This window comes from Fragaria vesca, linkage group LG7 (genome assembly GCF_000184155.1).
Source record: "Fragaria vesca subsp. vesca linkage group LG7, FraVesHawaii_1.0, whole genome shotgun sequence".
Taxonomy (NCBI): domain Eukaryota; kingdom Viridiplantae; phylum Streptophyta; class Magnoliopsida; order Rosales; family Rosaceae; genus Fragaria; species Fragaria vesca.
Genome location: NC_020497.1, coordinates 7,912,077 through 7,930,396, shown reverse-complemented (window position 1 = coordinate 7,930,396; position 18,320 = coordinate 7,912,077). Strand labels below are relative to the sequence as shown.

Here is an 18,320-nt window from a genome sequence, read left to right as displayed (position 1 = left end):
GATGTCTCAGTTATGTCATAATATTCCAAATAACCAACAAATAACAACTCACTGACACACATAGCATATGTCAGAGAGGATGAGAAGCGGACGTCCGCACGGTCCTTAAAGTGCGGACGTCCCTCCGTTCTCCTCCGTCTGGCGCCGACAGTGGCGTGCCTCCACCCCAGAAGACTCCAGCAGCCTCCCCGACCACTTTCCCTCACCGGCGAGTCCGTTCTTTTCTAGTTTTCTAGCGAGATCACCCAAAACTTCAAACTTGGGTGATCTCGCCGGAAAACTGGAAAAGAACGGACTCGCCGGTGAGGGAAAGTGGTCGGGGAGGCTGCTGGAGTCTTCTGGGGTGGAGGCGCGCAGTCGCCGGCACCGAACGGTGGAGAACAGAGGGACGTCCACACTTTAAGCCGAGTGCGGACGTCCGCTTCTCATCCTCTCTGTAGCATATAAATTGAAGATCACATTATTTACATTTATTCTGAACTCTGTAGAGAAGATTACGAAGTAGTAGAAGAAGAATTGGGTAACTAACACTGTATAGAGTACATGGATTAAGATACTACTCAAGAAATGGAATTAATCCTCGAACTCCAGAGATACAAAAACAGCTAGCAACAAGATACATGCGTGGAGATCGCCTTTTCTCATCAAATACCATATTTGTACGGACGTCGACCTGGGATCGATGCAATAGCAATACAAATTGGGGGTGTGTTCTGCCAAATTTTAAAACCCTCGATCTTTTGGATTTTTCGATATGTTTGACAAGTTGAGATTATCATCGATTCTTTTTCTCAGTGCGGGATATCTCCATCCATCATCATATACGTACTTTTCTGGTCTAACTTGTTGTGGGATTTGAGATGCTCTACACACCTTTACAATAATTCACAATATTCTGATATCTCCTCGCTCTGGAAATACAACTTAACTCTCAAGTCTCAACCGTACTTCCTAGTTCCTATACATGCATTCCCAACAGTCAGTCTCTTATAAGCAGTTTTTGTGCAAGGCTCTTAGTCTTCCCGTAAAAAGGAAACTACCACACTACAATTTGGAACACACTGTTCTTCCCTCCATTTATTCCCACTGGTGCATATTTTGCCACAGACCGACCTAATTTGCTCAAACCGACAGACTAGTATGTTCAAATTGATCTGAAGTTAATACTATACTAACTAGCAGCAGCTGCCAATTTTTGTACTACTCTTCGGCACACAAATGATATCAATCCAAGTACATGATATCAAACCAAGTTGTCGTGGAGACTTTTTCCTGTAAATTCTGTTAAAACTGACTTTTCCAATTCCCCATTTAGCTTCCCATGCTACATTATACAAATGCAGATTTGTACGGGCATCTATGTATGTGCATTACTGCATTAGATCATTGGGGGTGCATTCTGTCAATTTCATTCATCACCAGTCCATTTAATTATCTAGATGCATGATTGAAGTTCATCGACTTAATTCTTTCCGACTTTCCATCCATCCAATTGTATATGTGAGGTCGATTAAATGGAGATCCTTTGAGACCTGTAGGGTTTTTCCGTGGGGCTTTGATGTTCTATTCCTTTTACCAATAATTAAGATGTCAATTTATAACTTTATAAGTGGCTACTGGTGACGGACCTCTACACTCTCTTGTCTCTTAGTCGCTGAATTTTCGAAATAATTTTGATATACAGAACGGGTACCGGTTGAACACTAGAACTCAAGACGTAGTATATAATCGTTAATTAATTCTTTTTCCTCAGATCTCACCACTTTGAGCTAGCTAATTTTGAGTGCTTATATATATACCTCATAACAATTCATTGTAGTTGGATGGCCGGAAGTGATTATTCGACTATCAAGAATGAAATTTGAACCCTGACAGAGTGAAAATGAAAACAAATGAAAGCCTAATAACCTTAATCCCGAACGGCAACAAAAGAAAGGATATCGATTTTGTACTCCACAAAATGAGTTTCAGCCTTTCAGGGAGTAATATGGAAATCGGAAACCCTAGGAAACAAAAAGATATCGATCATCATCATCACGTTTTTGAAGATCACCAACATAATTGCCAAAGTAGTCTATAGTTTTCTCAGATAACGGAGGTCATATTAATTTTCACAATTAGAGTTCACTCTTTTTTTATCAAGGAGATTGGCTCAAGATTAATATTCCATGTAAAACCTGTATGGTTTTGTTCCCACAAAAAAATAAAATACGATTCCAATACCAGCTTTCTTGCATTCTTACAAGTCTGTTTTTGAGGAAGAGGCAAGAGACCAAAGTAAATGTCGTCATTTTGAGAATGAAGTGGTTCTGATGACTGGAGCAAGAAAACGCAACAGTATCAAATCATTTGATCTTGGGTTGGTATGTTGTGGTCTTCATGACCCGTCTGTCGTCTCAATCAAGTGAAATGAAAAAGTGGTTTCAATTAAAATGAGTTTACAGCTAGACCTTACAAGAAAAAATCAGTATTGGTATGGAAAGGTCATATGTGTTGGGGAAAGTTAGACGTTAGGAAACCCTAAAGTAAGGGAGTTTTTAGTCATTTCCTTAACTTCTCTTACTATAAGTGGAAAGTTTCCATTTTAAAATGGAAACTTTCTACTCATAGCAAGAGAAGTTTAAAACAAAATGACTGATCGTTTGTAATGTATTCCATGCCTAATTACAACGTACTTAATCAACGACTACGGGCACTTCGGAAGAAGCTACTGCATATGCATGTAATCCATGCCCACACCAACTACTATTTTCCTACTGTTATTGAGATGAAAAAATCCTTTTCCAGAGTCGTCTCAAACTTTTCGGCGGCCTTGTGCGAGAATTAAAATGCGGCCCTCCAAGCTTTACTCCTTCCAATTGTCTCAATTCTCAGAAATCCCAAAAATTTGCTAGACCACCACTGTAGAATATTTATAAATATTTACTTTTCTTGTATGTGTAGGTTAGATATTTTGTATAGATGTAGGAGATATTTTTTCTATTAGCACGTACTATAATTGTATCTCTATATAAACCTCCAATATGGAGAAGAATAAACATTGAAGCATTCCAAATTGTATTGAATAATTATTTTCTACTTTGCATCAGAGTCAGTTGAACTTGTATCTTCCGAAACCCGAAAACCCGAAACGTGAATTTCATAACACCAAAAACAAAATCCGCTACATACAAACAAAAGCAAAAGCAAAAGCAAATTTTCCTTCCTCAAACCCAAAACCACAAACAAACAAAAGCAGACCTTTTAGTTTAAATGGGAGATCAAATCACCGGACCTGAAAACCCTTTGCACTCTTGCCTCCGGTCGTCAACCATTATCACACCACCACTCAAGACAACTCGGCCTTTCCGACCAGTGTTGCCTTGAATGAAACCAATTATTCAATATGGGCACCTCTTATGAAGATGAGGATTGGAGCACGCGGTAAGGTTGGTTACCTCACTGGAGCCAAAGTCACACCGGATGAGAATTCGCCTGAATTTGAAACTTGGGCCATAGAGAATGAGAGAGTAAAAAGTTGGCTCATTGATTCCATGGAGCCATCACTCATCAATCGGTATATCCGACTACCAACAACCAAAGATATTTGGGAAGCAGTTGAGAAGACCTTTTATGATGATTCTGATGAACCCGAATCTTTGAATTGAATAAGAAGTGCTTTGCAGCGAGACAGAATGGTCGGCCTCTTCCTACCTATTATAATGAATTGGTGGAAATGTTTCAGGAGATCGATCAACGTATTGCCTCTCAAAACAACACAGTAGCTGGAGTTATTCAAGAAACGACTGCTATGGCACGTATGCGAGTTCACATGTTCCTTAGTGGGCTCGATTCACAGTATGATCAAGTCTGTGGTGAGATCCTTCGCAAAGACCCAAAATTCACCTTGGAGCAAAGTTATGCCTATGTTCGAAAGGTGCATTCTGATCGGCAAGTTATGAGACATGTCGTTGAGTCTTCTGTTATGGTTGTCCAATGCAAACATGGTCCTCCTCCAGGCTTCTCAAATGCTCCACCACGTAGCTCCGCAGCAAAACCGAATCCTTATGCAAACGTCAAGTGTTCGGTTTGTGGAGACTTGGGTCATAGCAAGCGACGATGCTATGAAGTCATCGGTTACCCAGATTGGTGGGATTTCACAAGAAGACCCCGAAAGAATTAAGCAAATGCTGCCTTAGCTACTACAGAAGAAGAGCAACCATCCAATGCATCTGCCAATGTCGCAGAAACAGGTATAATCGGTAAGGTATCTAGGAATAGTTCTTGGATTATTGATTCAGGGGCGTCTGACCATATGGTTAATGATCCTAGTCTCTTGGAAAAATTTAAACCCTCCACTCAAAATATTGTTTCTACTGCTGATTGTACTCCAACTCCGGTCACCGGAGAAGGCTCTATTTTCCTCTCCAATACATTAACCCTTGATTATGTTTTAGTTGTCCCATCATTGGCATACAATCTCCTCTCAGTTGGCCAAATCATTCAACCATTATCATGTATTGTGACTTTTTATCCCCCGTTTTGTGTGTTTCAAGACATTCTAACTTGGCGGGTTCTAGATTGTGGTACTAGAAAGGGAAAACTTTACTATTTGGATCTGATAGAGCAAGGGAAACAACAGTTATTGGGACAAGTGAATCAGGTCAATGGAGTAGAGAATGCAAAGGCAGCAGTATGGTTATGGCACAAGTGATTGGGACATTTATCTTTTAGTTATCTTAAAAAATTATAACCTCATTTGTTTTCGGTTGTTAGTGATTTAGAGTTTCGTTGTGATGTATGTGAATTGGCTAAAAGCCACCGGATTTCATATTCACCTAGCCTCAATAAAAGTCCAATTCCATTCATGAAAATTCATTCTGATGTTTGGGGACCTGCCAAGATCTCTACTCATTCAGGAGCTCGATATTATGTGACTTTTATTGATGATTGTACTCAAATGACATGGGTATCTCTCATGACGAATAAGAATGAGGTATGTTCCATATTCCAAGAATTTCACAAGATGGTGTCTACATAATATCAACAGGCTATTCGAGTCTTCCAATCTAACAATGACGGAGAATATATTAATGGTCATATGCAAGAATTTATGCAAACTCATAGAATTCGGCATCAGACTTCAAATACATACACTCCTCAACAGAATGGATTGGCAGAGCGAAAGAATCGACAGTTCGCGGATCCTTATTTGGCATGAATGTATCTCTTGAATATTGGGGAGAAGCTTTGAAGTCTGCTACCTATCTCATTAATCGTACTCCCTCTCGGGTGATTGAATTTCATAGTCCTCTACATCAGCTTCAACATCTTCTTTCCGTACCATCCTTGCCAAACTTGGAGCCCCGTGTTTTTGGATGCGTAGTATATGTTCATATTCCCAAGCAACAACGAAGCAAACTTGATCCCCGTGCCATACGGTGTATCTTTCTTGGGTATGCCGAGTTTCAAAAAGGCTATCGGTGTTATGATCCTCTCCCCGACACCATTTACGTGTCTCTCAATGTTTCTTTTCGTGAATCTGAACCTTATTACTCAGGGGGAGTATCGGCGTCTTCCCTTCAAGGGGAGAGAGGTTATGAAGGGAATTCTTCATGACTATTTGAATGTGAGGAATTTGACGAGCTGGAAGTTTTAGAGTCGAGATTCGGAGTTGGGGGAGCCACGAATAATAAACATCAGTCGAATTTGGAGAAAGAGACAGAATATGAACACACATCAGTAGTCACATCACCATCACCAAGTGGTGGACCACGTGATGCACCAGAACCCGTGTTGCCTCATGACACGGACCCGACCCAGGATGAGCCAAGTCAACCGAGCCCAAACCCAGTTCTTCCAAACGTTGACACAAGAACCATTGGCGAGCCAAGCCGACCGAGCCGAGCTACTCTTCCCTGTGCTGACACGTGGACACTATCAGTTGATGATCTTAACACATGCGGACCAATTCAGCTGGCCCTTGATCCCTTGCTGACACGTGTTGGTTATGTACATCAAAAAACAGCATTCACGGGTCCCACAGATTTGACAGAAAATTGTCCCGAAAATGCTTCGTCAGATGTTTCCCTTTCTCAACACCATCAATCGAAGAATCCGCCACGAATGTTCCTACTCAGGTATCTTTAAATTCAAATCAATTGTATGAGGTAGAGAATTGTGTATCTAGAAAGTCACAAAGAATTACCAAAGGTGTTCCAAAGAAACAATATGAACCTGACATTAAAGCCAAAGCTAAGTATCATGTAGCCAATTACATGTCTAACCATAGATTAGCCGAGTCACACGCCCTTGTCATTAATCAATTATCCAGTGTTTCTATTCCTAATAATGTACAAGATGCAATGGAAGATCCCAAGTGGACTCAAGCGATGAACGAAGAACTAGAGGCATTACAGAAAAACTCGACTTGGGATATTATGCCTAAACCAGCTGGGAAGAAGACCGTTGGATGCCGTTGGGTATTCACCGTAAAGTTGAAAGCAGATGGGACCATTGACAAGTATAAAGCACGGTTGGTTGTCAAGGGATACACCCAACGGTATGACATTGATTATGAAGAAACGTTTGCGCCTGTAGCAAAGATCAACACTGTACGAATCTTGATTTCACTTGCAGCAAGTAAAGACTGGCCTCTGCGACAGTTTGATGTGAAGAATGCTTTCCTCAATGGAAACTTGGAGGAAGAGGTGTATATGGACATGCCACCAGGAGTCAAAAGTAGACCGTGCGATGCCGGCAAGGTTTGTAAGTTGAAGAAGTCCTTGTATGGTTTGAAGCAATCTCCTAGAGCTTGGTTTGGAAGATTCTCCAAATCAATGAAGATGTTTGGTTATAGACAAAGCAACTCGAATCACACTTTGTTCATCAAACGTAGTCAGGGTAAGATTACTGTTTTGATGGTGTACGTTGATGATATGATTGTCACAGGGGATGACCCAAAGGAGATGGAGGATCTACAAAAGTATCTTTCAAAGGAATTTGAGATGAAGAACCTTGGACAGTTGAAGTATTTTCTTGGAATTGAAGTTGCAAGGTCAAAGCAGGGGATTTCTTTGTCCCAACGTAAGTATGTACTTGATTTATTAGCTGAGACTGGAATGCTTGACTGCAAACCGGTTGAGACACCAATTGAGATGAACCACAACCTCACCATCTATCCAGATCAAGTCCCGACTGATAAAGGAAGGTATCAACGTCTAGTAGGGAGACTTATTTATCTTTCTCATACCAGACCTGATATTGCTTATGCTGTGAGTGTGGTTAGTCAATTTATGCAGTCCCAGTGAAGAGCATATGGATGCAGTGTACCGTATTCTGAAGTATCTTAAGATGACACTTGGCAAAAGCTTGTTGTTCGAAAAGAAGGGTGAATTGGAAGTTGTAGGGTACACTGATGCTGATTGAGCTGGTGATAAGACAGACATACAATCTACATCTGGGTATTTTACATTTGTTGGAGGAAACCTTGTAACTTGGCATAGTAAGAAGCAGAAGGTTGTTGCTAGGTCTAGTGCTGAAGCAAAATTTCGAGGTATGGCACATGGAGTTTGTGAGATGTTATGGATTCGTAATGTGTTGAAAGAATTAGGTTTTAAACTCAAACAACCTATGGACTTGCATTGTGATAACACATCTGCAATTGAAATTGTTCATAATCCTGTTCAACATGACTGGACCAAGCATGTAGAGGTAGATTGGCATTTTATCAAGGAAAACTTGGATAGGAAAATAATTCGTTTCCCTTTTGTGTATACAGAAGACCAATTGGCAGATGTTCTTACGAAAGGAGTGTCAAGGAAAGTGTTTGACGACTCAGTTGGCAAGTTGGGCATGATAGATATCTATACACCAACTTGAGGGGGAGTGTAGAATATTTGTAAATATTTACTTTCCTTGTATGTGTAGGTTAAATATTTTGTATAGATGTAGGAGATATTTTTCCTATTAGCACTATAATTGTATCTCTATATAAACCTCCAATATAAAGAAGAATAAACATTGAAGCATTCCAAATTGTATTGAATCCTTATTTTCTACTCAACCTGAGCAAATTGAAATACCAAAACAATCCAATGATAGTACTCGAGCAAACATTAATTTGATTTTTTCTTATCAAGTTTCCCTTGAAGAAGAAACCACCAAATCTCTTCTGTGGTGTTTCTCACTGTAGATATAAATACTTAAATAGTACGGTAGGCTTCTGTGCCGTTCAGCAAATAATTGCCAGAAACAAAATCCTTTAGTTTGAGGTATGGGCAAACAAAAATCAAGAATCTGTTCCAGCTAGCTAAGATATCAATCATTTGAACTGCACCATTGTATTGGCTGGGGATCGGTATGGAAATTGTTAGCTGGAATTTAATGTCAACCTTTCTGAATAATGACTGTTATTAAAGAAAAAAAAAGTCAGCAAGAAACATCCCACATCACTGCCAATTAATCAATAAAGATAAATAATTATCTAAAATACACCAACAGAAAATAGAGAAAAGAAAAAGAGATCCGTACCCCATGCCATGACATTTGAAAGGGATCAATCAGGTCGATCTCAGTTTAAAGTGGTACTAACCTTACTGCACTGAAACATGCACGCGCAGGCGCAGCTAGCTAGTAAAGTTTGTACACGTACATACATGAATAAGTTCTATCGGTGAAATATGCCGATTCTGAGAAAATTCAGGGGTGGGAGGCGAAGTAATTCTACAACACCGGAGATCTTTTAGTACGTTAAACTACTTTTTAGTTGATCTTTGAAATAAAAAATGAAAAATATCTAACCAATATAAAAAATATGTAGTTTCGTGAAAGTTACAAACAGCGCATAAGAGCTTTTGTTTCTTAACTTTCATATTAGATTGTGGCATGGATTGTCATCTTTAACTCTCTGTACTTGTATCGATCCCATGTGTATATAGTTCCATGCACTTTATTCCCAAAAAAAAAAAAGTGTCTTTTTTCTTAATTTTAGGTGGACGGTTCATAATACAAACTTTTGGCCATGCCATTAAGGATATATATCAGTCAAGCACAATAGCACCAAGATGTAAATTAAATCTTTGTACCCAGCCTTTCCAACATGACACATGTTGACGTTGGGAGACTTTTTTCATTCAATTCTGTTATAACTACTCCTATTCAAATTTCCGTACTTCATTACTTCACGTACTGCTGTATTCATCTACAAATCACAAATGCAAACACAAAATATATATACAGACATCAACTGCAATAGAAAGAATATATACCAGGAGTGTATTCTGGCAATTTCTTCGGTGCATGATTGAAGTGCTCCTCCATGTTTTCAACTCAATTATGTAATGAGGTCCAAGATTAATACGCTGGGGTTCTCCTTCAGAACTTCCTGGAATTCTTGTGGGATTCCAGGAATATATATACAGACATCAACTGCAATAGAAAGAATACCAGGAGTGTATTCTGGCAATTTCTTAGGTGCATGATTGAAGTGCTCCTCCATGTTTTCAACTTAATTATGTAATGAGGTCCAAGATTAATACGCTGGGGTTCTCCTTCAGAACTTCCTGGAATTCTTGTGGGATTGATGTGTTTCTACGCCATTACAATTATTCTAGCTTGTGGTGACCGTCCATGTTTGTGGCCAGCTTTTGGCATTCGGTAGGGCAAAAAAATTTTCGAAGAGGTAAATCACCACTTTTGGGTTTTGGCTAGGAGATGATACTTTAGCATATTTTAATCAGACTCTCTATTTTGGTTTCTTTTAGTTATTTATTTATTTAGACGAACTTATGTACATAGCTCTTTTCATTTTAACTTTTAGCTACCTCGAACTTAAATATAAAGAGTGAGATGAGCTTCTCTAGCTATTGATCTTTTAAATTTAAGACATTCTTTTTGAGTAGCAATATGAATTTTATAAATATATACATTTAAACATTTTTCTAGACAGGTTATATTTGTTGAAGGAGAAAAGATAACGAGAATAACAGTCTACTCATTCATTTGATAGAAAGGCCTATTTATAGACATTACATAGAGTTTCCCGAAGGATCTAGAACATCTATCAACTGTAATCTATTCTAATAAGGAAACTGGATTAACCAATCTTAGGTGTATTAAGGCAAAACACGTACATAACAGAAGGACGGAAATATAATTTCTTTAAACAATATTAAATTTTGTTTTAGCTTTTGACTTCGTATTTAATTGAGAAACTGGATTTCTCAATTAAATTTAAGCCAAATTTAGCTTACAAAACAAGAATATTCTATAAAATCTTTTTTAGCTTACCAAATTCTCCCACTATAAGCTAAATCCTTGGCCAAATTAAGAGTATTTTAGCTTATGAAGCACTCCCACCATAACCCAAATTCTAAGGTAAAGCCATTTTTTTTTCTTTTGTTATATATTTGTTGAATTCAATGAATTCAATAATTAGCCATGAAAAAGATTTTATATAAATATATTCAATATGGGGCTCATATGAAAGATTTTGTCGAGATCATCGCAATGATATAAAATTTTGTTAGTAACAAATTTTTAATTTAGATGCTAGTGTAAATTAAAATAACAATATTTAAAGTTAAATAAAATAATACTTAGTTTTAGCCTACCAAACTCATAGCTTACTAAATAGCTCAAGCTAAATTTTTTGTCTTGAGAATTGTAATTTAGCTTATGGTGGGAGTAACTATAGGCTAAATTTAGCTTTTTAGCCTATGGTGGGAGATGGTCTAAACGTAGGACGTATATATTGTTTGTCAACTGTACATATCATCACAAAATGATTGATGGAAATCGTTGTACAGCTTCAAAAGTTCTCATCTGCAATGTGGTTTGGACCAAATAATTTATATCAGGAACGTGTTGCAAGGAAAACAAGAAAACGTTGGGGGCTTTCAAATAAAAAAAAAAACGTTGGCCCAAGGCTAATCGTAGTAAAAGGCGAGAGGGGACGCTTGTGTTGCCAACTTTGTGATGTTCAGTATGAAAATGCAGAACTTTCTGGCTCTCGATCTGATTTTTCACCTCAGTTGAAATTTGGTCGAATTAAAGCTGGTGTAGTAGAGACTAGGGAGCCAGTGGTGTACGCCATCGTCTGGGACAAGATAGGACTCTAAAAGATGTCAAAATAATCTCCTCCAGATTATGACATTAGTGTTTAATTATATTGGATTAGATGATTGACATAAAGCCATAAACCTTGGTCGTTTGGTTTAAATTACTTTTGGTGTTACTCAGATTACGACAACATATATGAGCCCTAGACCTTTAATTTCTTTGAATGATAGATCTGCAGTTTTGGTTGACATGGACAGTTTGTTCCCACAAGAAGCTTTTCATATCAGCTTTCTTGCATTACTCTGATGCGTTTGAACATATAACAGCAAAGAAATGCACGTCTCGATCACTAGTATGAATTGATTATTCGAACTCTGTTCTGCCATCAATTTGGGAATGCAGTTCTGAGTGAGGGTCAAAAGTTAATTAGATCTTCACGAAGAGTCTATACTAAATAGATTACGGCATGGACTTTTGGTGTTAAAGGGGTCAGAGATATGAAATGAATCGATTATGCTTATATAACACGACAATGTGATTCATGTGAAAGTCTGGAAATTTCTAATAAAAATTCCAGTCATTGTGGTAATGTTTTCAGAGTGATTTTTGGAAAACTATCTTTAAAACTGAAATCAGTAAGTTCAATTTTTATTTCCAATATTTGAAAATGGGATTGGTAGAGTTCTTTGAGATTGTGGTCGTTACCCATTTGTGATACAGTCGTCATCAATCGGTGAAGTCTACGTTGGTCGCCATAATCGACTATTGAGATAATTAGTCCATCGGTGGTCAGTAGGTGAGATCACCAATCCAAGCGATGGTGGAGTTGCTTGTTAGATGGTGGTAGGAATTGTCAGCTGATCAATGAAGTCTCCGACCGCCAACATTGTTTGTCTATCCATCACTGAAATCGCCAATCAATTATCGAAATAACTGGTAGGTTGCAGGTTGATGAGGTTGCCGAGTTTGTGATTCAGAAGTCATTAGTGAAGTTGGTGGAGTTTTTCAGTCAGTGAGATCACCGGTTGGTTACTGGGAGGAGGTTAACGGCCAATTAGTTGGGAGTAGCTGAAGCTGAGTTATCCTATAGAAGATTAGAAGGGATGGTTGGTTTTTCCTTTCCTGTTTGTAAATCATTTTCCACACCTAAAAATTTGTTTCACAGAACAGAGACAATATGGCATTTTAGGTTTCTAAATTCATTTCTAAACGAAACATTTCAGAAGCGTTTCATCTATTTTTGCATCTCAACAACAAGATTGCATAACTTGATATTCTCAAACACGCATGATTTACAGAAAGAGGATGTTAAACTTACAAACATGGTGATGACATCGATGATACTGAGAGCAGAGGGGTGTTTCTTGTTGTTCTGTCACTCCCTAACATGTCTTCCCAAGACTTCCTTCCATTTTACACTTCTCTCAAATAGTACTCCTTGAATAACTTAAGGTACATCAGGGATAGAAAAAGCTCCCAGAATAACCATTTAGACCAATTGGTCACTTTGCGCTGTCACTTTCTTTTCTAATCCACTGTTTGGAAGGTTGTCTTCGATTACGTCCTCTTTGCTCTCTCTGCTTCCGTGAGCTGGAACTCCTGTGCTCATTGATATTACGCCTACCTGAGGAACCACCAGAATGCATGCCTGGGGTGACTGGGGGTTCTCTGTGTTGCTCTTCAGGAGATTCTTTGGCTACCACAGGGTTAGAAGGTGCAACAGGTGGTGTAAGAAACATACCAGGTACAACAGCAATATTTTTCTTAGGTTCAATTAAACCACCACTTTCTTGCTGTAACTTCAATATGGCATCAAAGTTCTCTCTGCGGGCCTTCTCTGCATCAGACTGAAGGAATTTCTGACTCTCATCATCTTCATTTTCATCCAAGCTCTGAATTGAACATAAATCATTTAGTCATTTAGCTTCAGTTAGAACAAATAAACAATACTTGACTTCTGTGAAAAACCTGAATGTTTGTCTTAATTTAGAGTCCAAAAGCCAACTACGTACTGGAAACAAGAGCTTACAGCAGAAATACAGAATTGCCAGATGGTCATGTTACTAACAAAGAAACCTTCAGACCAAAGTTGTCCTGGAACTGCCCCATGTATGGGATCCAGTACTTAGCAAAGTAGTTCAAGACTTCCAAAATAAATGAAAACATTTCTACATATGCATCAACTAGATCTAATGGTATTCCTACATCCAGTTCTGAGACCAGCTCTTACGATAACCATTAGTGCAGCCTTGGGCGTTTATTCTCAAGTTCTAAATGACCATACAAATATATTGTTGTTCTTCATGTGTCTAGATGGCTAGACGCAATTGAAAGCTTTTCTACAGAGCAAAAATGTGAATGAGTAGTGACAGAACCAACCTGATCAATGCTATTAACATAATATTTCCTAATCATGGGTGGGGTATCCAGACCACATTGTCAAAATTGAAGGATTGGGTAAAAATGCAAAATACCAGTGAACGCACATAATGCCAGAAATTTATTGAAAAAACATACTATTACACATTCCAAAAAGTGTAATGCCAATGAACTCACTAGGTACTAGAATACAGAAATATTCATATGCAAAATCTGTAATTCATAGTTCATGGTAAGATAACGTACAAATCGAGAGAATTCATTGTCAACCAAATGAAGCACATGTTCTAAGTCCTCTACATGAAAGCCTTTGCGGCAGACTGGACAGTTACCCATACTCTCTTCCACAGCTCCCTGTGTATCTGACAACAACAAAGTACTCGCTTAAAATTAAGATCATATAGCACAGAACTCAAACAACAATTCCTTTCAGAAATATACAAATATCCACATGAATGGCATCACACAACTGTTCAGCTCGGGCATAACCATAGAACACATTCCCATCCCACATTGCACTTATTTGCCTTTGTTTTACACAAAATACTCCAAGAAGTACGCATATAATACGTGGCAAAACATAGAAGAAGAAATGACATCACAAACAATTGAGCAGCTAATAGAAATATACTTAGTGAACGAGCAATGAAAATGGGATCATAACTCACCACCAGCATTGCTCAAGCCTCAAGGTACCAATGTGGAAATTATCAGCATATTACAGTTGTTTATTCAGAAAATCTCACCAGTGTTTGTTTGTCAAAGGGCCACCAAACAACCAAACGTTTGTACCTCTATTGGTACACCCCTACCTTCCAAATCAATTACTAAGCGGCTTTTTAACTCAACTATATAACTAAAGCTTAATGATCATGGGAGAGGCTCTCATACATGCCACACACAAGTAAATAATACACTCATACCCAAAGCGAGTATTAATATTAGAAACAAATGCAATAGTAATCCTGTGATATCAGGTTTGATATTGACCAAATAGGAAAGTAATATGCTTCTCTATGCCATATCATCATGTTTCAATAGTTGTAAGCTTTTAACTTGATTTCAATCTTATTCTAGGCAGTATTTTCTAAACTTTCGTACAGTTTTAATCATATCTCCGGTTTGGTTTTGTAGAACAAACCGGTCTTACCAAAACCCCTCACTAAATCTCAAGTAAATACATTCATATTGCTACATTATCTCCTCTAACTTCTGGTGATTATTGCAACCCACTAACAAATAACTGTGCTCGAAGTATACCTTTGCGATCTCTGGTCTCTCTAAGAGAATGTGTAGTTGCAGTTGACGAGACATTGATCTTTGCTTCTTTTTGGATGCAACTCCACCACCTAATAATGCACTCACTGCCATATTTCAAAAATAAAAAGAGGGACATCAAAATTAAAACAAAAAACATTGTCAAAACTAGAAACCAATCTATATATAGTTGCACACATTTATCAAGCGAACACTACCTGTGAAAGCAATGGAAACAAGACATCAACTTCATAAATGGCAAGACTTGACTCTGCTCCTCCTCCGAGACCAAAGGACACAAACAGAGTGGACAATTGCCATCGGGGTGATTCATAACTGACAGCTTCTCCACTGCTTCCTGGACATATCCAATAAATCAGTCTCCTGCCTTGTTTCTCATCCCAACTAATTAGCGTACCCCATGACTGTACAAATAATTCCTATTCGCCCGTAACACTAAAATTCGATAAAAAATTCTTGAATTCGATACTTCACATTCATGAATACCAAAACTAAAACACCCTGCGTAAATTTGTCTACTCAAATTTCCCACTAAAGCAACAATTACCTCACAAACTGCCACAAGCATCAAACAAGACGAAAGCTCGGATGCTTTTTCTCTTATATAATTTGTGAGATGCTTCTGCCTTTCCTCATCCAGACCCTTCGAATCTACAAGATAAATTTGCGGCGGTTTCTCCGGATACTACCACAAAAAAGAAACACCAAAATCAGCACACAAAAAAGTTGATAAACAATCAACTGATGCATGGGCAGTGATGAACTCAAAGAAGTCTGCTTTTCATCTATACCTGAGGACCTGCTCGAATTTCAATCACAGCTTCCACAAACTGCAACAACAAAAAAGAATGAGAGATTGGCACCATTGAAAAACACAGAAACTGTAACTTTCGAGTTGAGAATTGCAGAAATCAATGAAGAAAGATGCGAAATTTGACCTGTTGGGAAGCGACGTCGGCGGTGCGAGGTTTGATGTGGAGGTGGATACGGGGAGGATAGGAATCGAGGACGACGCAGTCGTCGCCGTAGACTGCTTGCACGGCTTCGAGTTCCGCTGCCACGTCTTCTTCTCTGGCGGCCATTACGATCGTTGAAGAGAGATTATAGGTTCATCTTCTTGGAATGGGATTGTCACCTGGTCCAGTTAAGGTTCAACCTTTCTTTCATTTTTTTCCTTTCGTTTTTGCCTGCGTTTGTGGCATTTTAACATTTTTGTCCGGCTAAAATAAAAAACAAAAACAAGTAAATCTTTTGAAAAATGTCACTGCGGCATTAATTAATCAGGCTCAAAGGTCGTAAGGTAGAAGTAGCCATTATATACTCAATCGTTGTCATTTATAGATAGATAAAGAGTTGTGATGCTAAGCTCACGTTGGTATAGAGGGTAGACTATGCATTAATCTAACTAGTCATAACTCATAAGTAATCCAATATGAAGTCATAACTCATAATCAAATTTTCTCTTATTGCAATATGTCATTTTAACTTTTGTTTTATTAAAAACGATGACGAGTTTTATAATGTACTGAGGAGTATGTGGAGCGTGAAAAGAGTATCGAAACAAAACAATAAACAATATGTAAGCCAATATAATTAGTCGGGTTTTAAGTGGAGCGGATGCAACATGGTTTTTTTTTTAATAATACGAGGTCTCTGCTTTGAACCTCGGCTAAAAAACATTTGTTGAGAAGATATCATACATAAATGGTTCACGGTCTCGAGATAATAGCTTAGTCACCACCTGGTTAACAATACTAATTAACAAATATACAAGTGACACTAATTTGACCAACAATAGATGAATGGATCTCGGCCTATCATCCAGTTTCCTCCAAACCCTAGCAGCCATGTTCTAGGGTTTCATCCATGCCGATGTCAAGCCGATTGAGTTCTCTTGGTTCAAGTTGTCACCTAGCTGTAAGTCTTTGTGGTCGGTGTATTTTCAACCATGACCCCCCTTACAGAGAAGATACACTGACTTTTCCATTCCATCTCAGTGCTCCACATTGTAGTTAAGGAGTAGTCTGGAATACACCCGGCGTAATCGAGCCAGACGTCACCGTCCAAGCCGACTGTCAAGCCGGGTAAAAAATTGAAAAAGTGACTGAGGGGCAGGGTTGTCAATTGCGTGGTAAAAAGACGCAGAAACGAGAAGAAATAAGCAGATGAAAGTGAGGGTTTAGAAGAGGCACATTATGAGATCGAATCAGGGGTGAGGCGAGAGAAACCCGGCAACAGAACTCCGTAAGCTAAATAGAAGTTTGGATCGGCGAATCTCCGCTCCGTTTTGTGCAACCTATATCATTGGATTTCAGGTATTACTCTTACCACTCTTATTTCTTTATGCGACTTCCTAGCTTTGGGTTTTCCCCTCGATTTCGTTGCGGTCTTCTTCAGATCTGATTCTTCGATTTGCGACTTATGGGCACCGGCGTACTCATCCCTGCTCTCTTTCATAGTGATATATGAAATGGTCTTAGAAATTTTGGAAATATGAGGAAGTAAGAGAGGCAGTAGGAGTAGATGGTGATTTTTAGATGGTGATTTTTTGGTTGAATATGCCATGGGTAAAATCTTATGAATTTTGAAGCTTTCAATATCTGATATGTAGATGGTAATTTCATGGTTATGCTTCCGCTTTGTGCTATGGGTCATAATCCTCAGACAGCGAGTAGCAAATTAGTTAGCAACTTTTGTATTTCTCTGTCTGATTGGTCATCCCTTCACTTGATTTGTGCATTCTTGTCCTGATGGATGGATTGCAGTTTGAATGCATTGATTCTGTGTGAGATGTGTTCAATATTGGGAGACGCTTCCATCATTGCTGTGAGTTTGCGATTTTACTGCTTTGTCATATTAGTGAAGCGTTTTTTGTTTCTTGTTAATGACGTTAAAGAAAAGCATCACTTAATTGTGAATGGAGTGATGGATGAATGCAAAAATGAGAATGTTGTTAGCGGGACCAGTGAGATGTAAGTATTAGTGATAGGAAATGAGTTTTGTTCTTGTTTGGAATAAAAATAGGTTGCTCACAAATGCTATGTCTTAAACACAGGTTGGATTTTTGTACCGAGGAGAACAACTTTGAGAGCATAGATTCTGACCAGACGGACGTAAGTCTGACCATATATATACTGTTTACTGCTGTTTAAAAGCGTAACACTGTAATTGAGATTGTCTATTGCAGGAGAGCAGCCTAGACTTGGAGGATTGCGGTGTGGATACAATTGGTGGCGTAGATGTTGATTTATGCGTTAAAATGAACAGGAATTGTCCGGTGACCCCGATAATAGGCCGTCGGATGAGGGATTTTAGAAGAACATGCATAGGTTTTTCGGAAGAAAAACAAAGCGTACTTATGAATTCAGGGTTTGGTTGTCTATTCACGTTTAGGTGCAGTGAACTGAACATCCCTTTGTGCTACTACATGTGCAAGAACTTTGATGTCGAGAAGTCGTTGATAAAGATTCATGGTAGACATCTTGCAGTTAATGTTTTGGACTTGAAACATGTTTTGGGATTGAGTGATGGAGGAAGCGACGTGGAGTTCTGTTCAAGCTATGACGACACGCTTATGCTGGACTGGAAGGCAAGACTGTGGGGTGGTGAAGAGAATATGACTT

The 18,320-nt window shown here is 38.6% G+C and overlaps 1 protein-coding gene across 1 annotated transcript; it reads right to left on the bottom strand.

The window, feature by feature from the left end:
• Positions 1-12,238: 12,238 nt before the first annotated feature.
• LOC101314503 (E3 ubiquitin-protein ligase RNF25-like) lies at positions 12,239-15,894 on the bottom strand. The gene is made up of 7 exons (XM_004306937.1): positions 15,636-15,894; positions 15,489-15,527; positions 15,245-15,382; positions 14,895-15,034; positions 14,680-14,783; positions 13,666-13,781; positions 12,239-12,932 (listed from the first exon to the last, which is right to left on the bottom strand). The coding sequence occupies exons 1-7, from the start codon at positions 15,777-15,779 to the stop codon at positions 12,543-12,545; spliced, it is 1,071 nt and encodes a 356-aa protein (XP_004306985.1). The 5' UTR covers positions 15,780-15,894; the 3' UTR covers positions 12,239-12,542.
• Between the last annotated feature and the right edge of the window lie 2,426 nt (positions 15,895-18,320).

Bases quoted from the DNA above. Each gene is read 5' to 3' on its own strand.
- LOC101314503 (XM_004306937.1), bottom strand. From the start codon at position 15,779: ATGGCCGCCAGAGAAGAAGACGTGGCAGCGGAACTCGAAGCCGTGCAA. The intron at 15,035-15,244 runs GTAATTGTTGCT...GGATATGTCCAG, and splicing joins TGCTTGTGGCAGTTTGTGAG to GAAGCAGTGGAGAAGCTGTC. The intron at 12,933-13,665 runs GTACGTTATCTT...TGTTCAATTCAG, and splicing joins ACAATGAATTCTCTCGATTT to AGCTTGGATGAAAATGAAGA.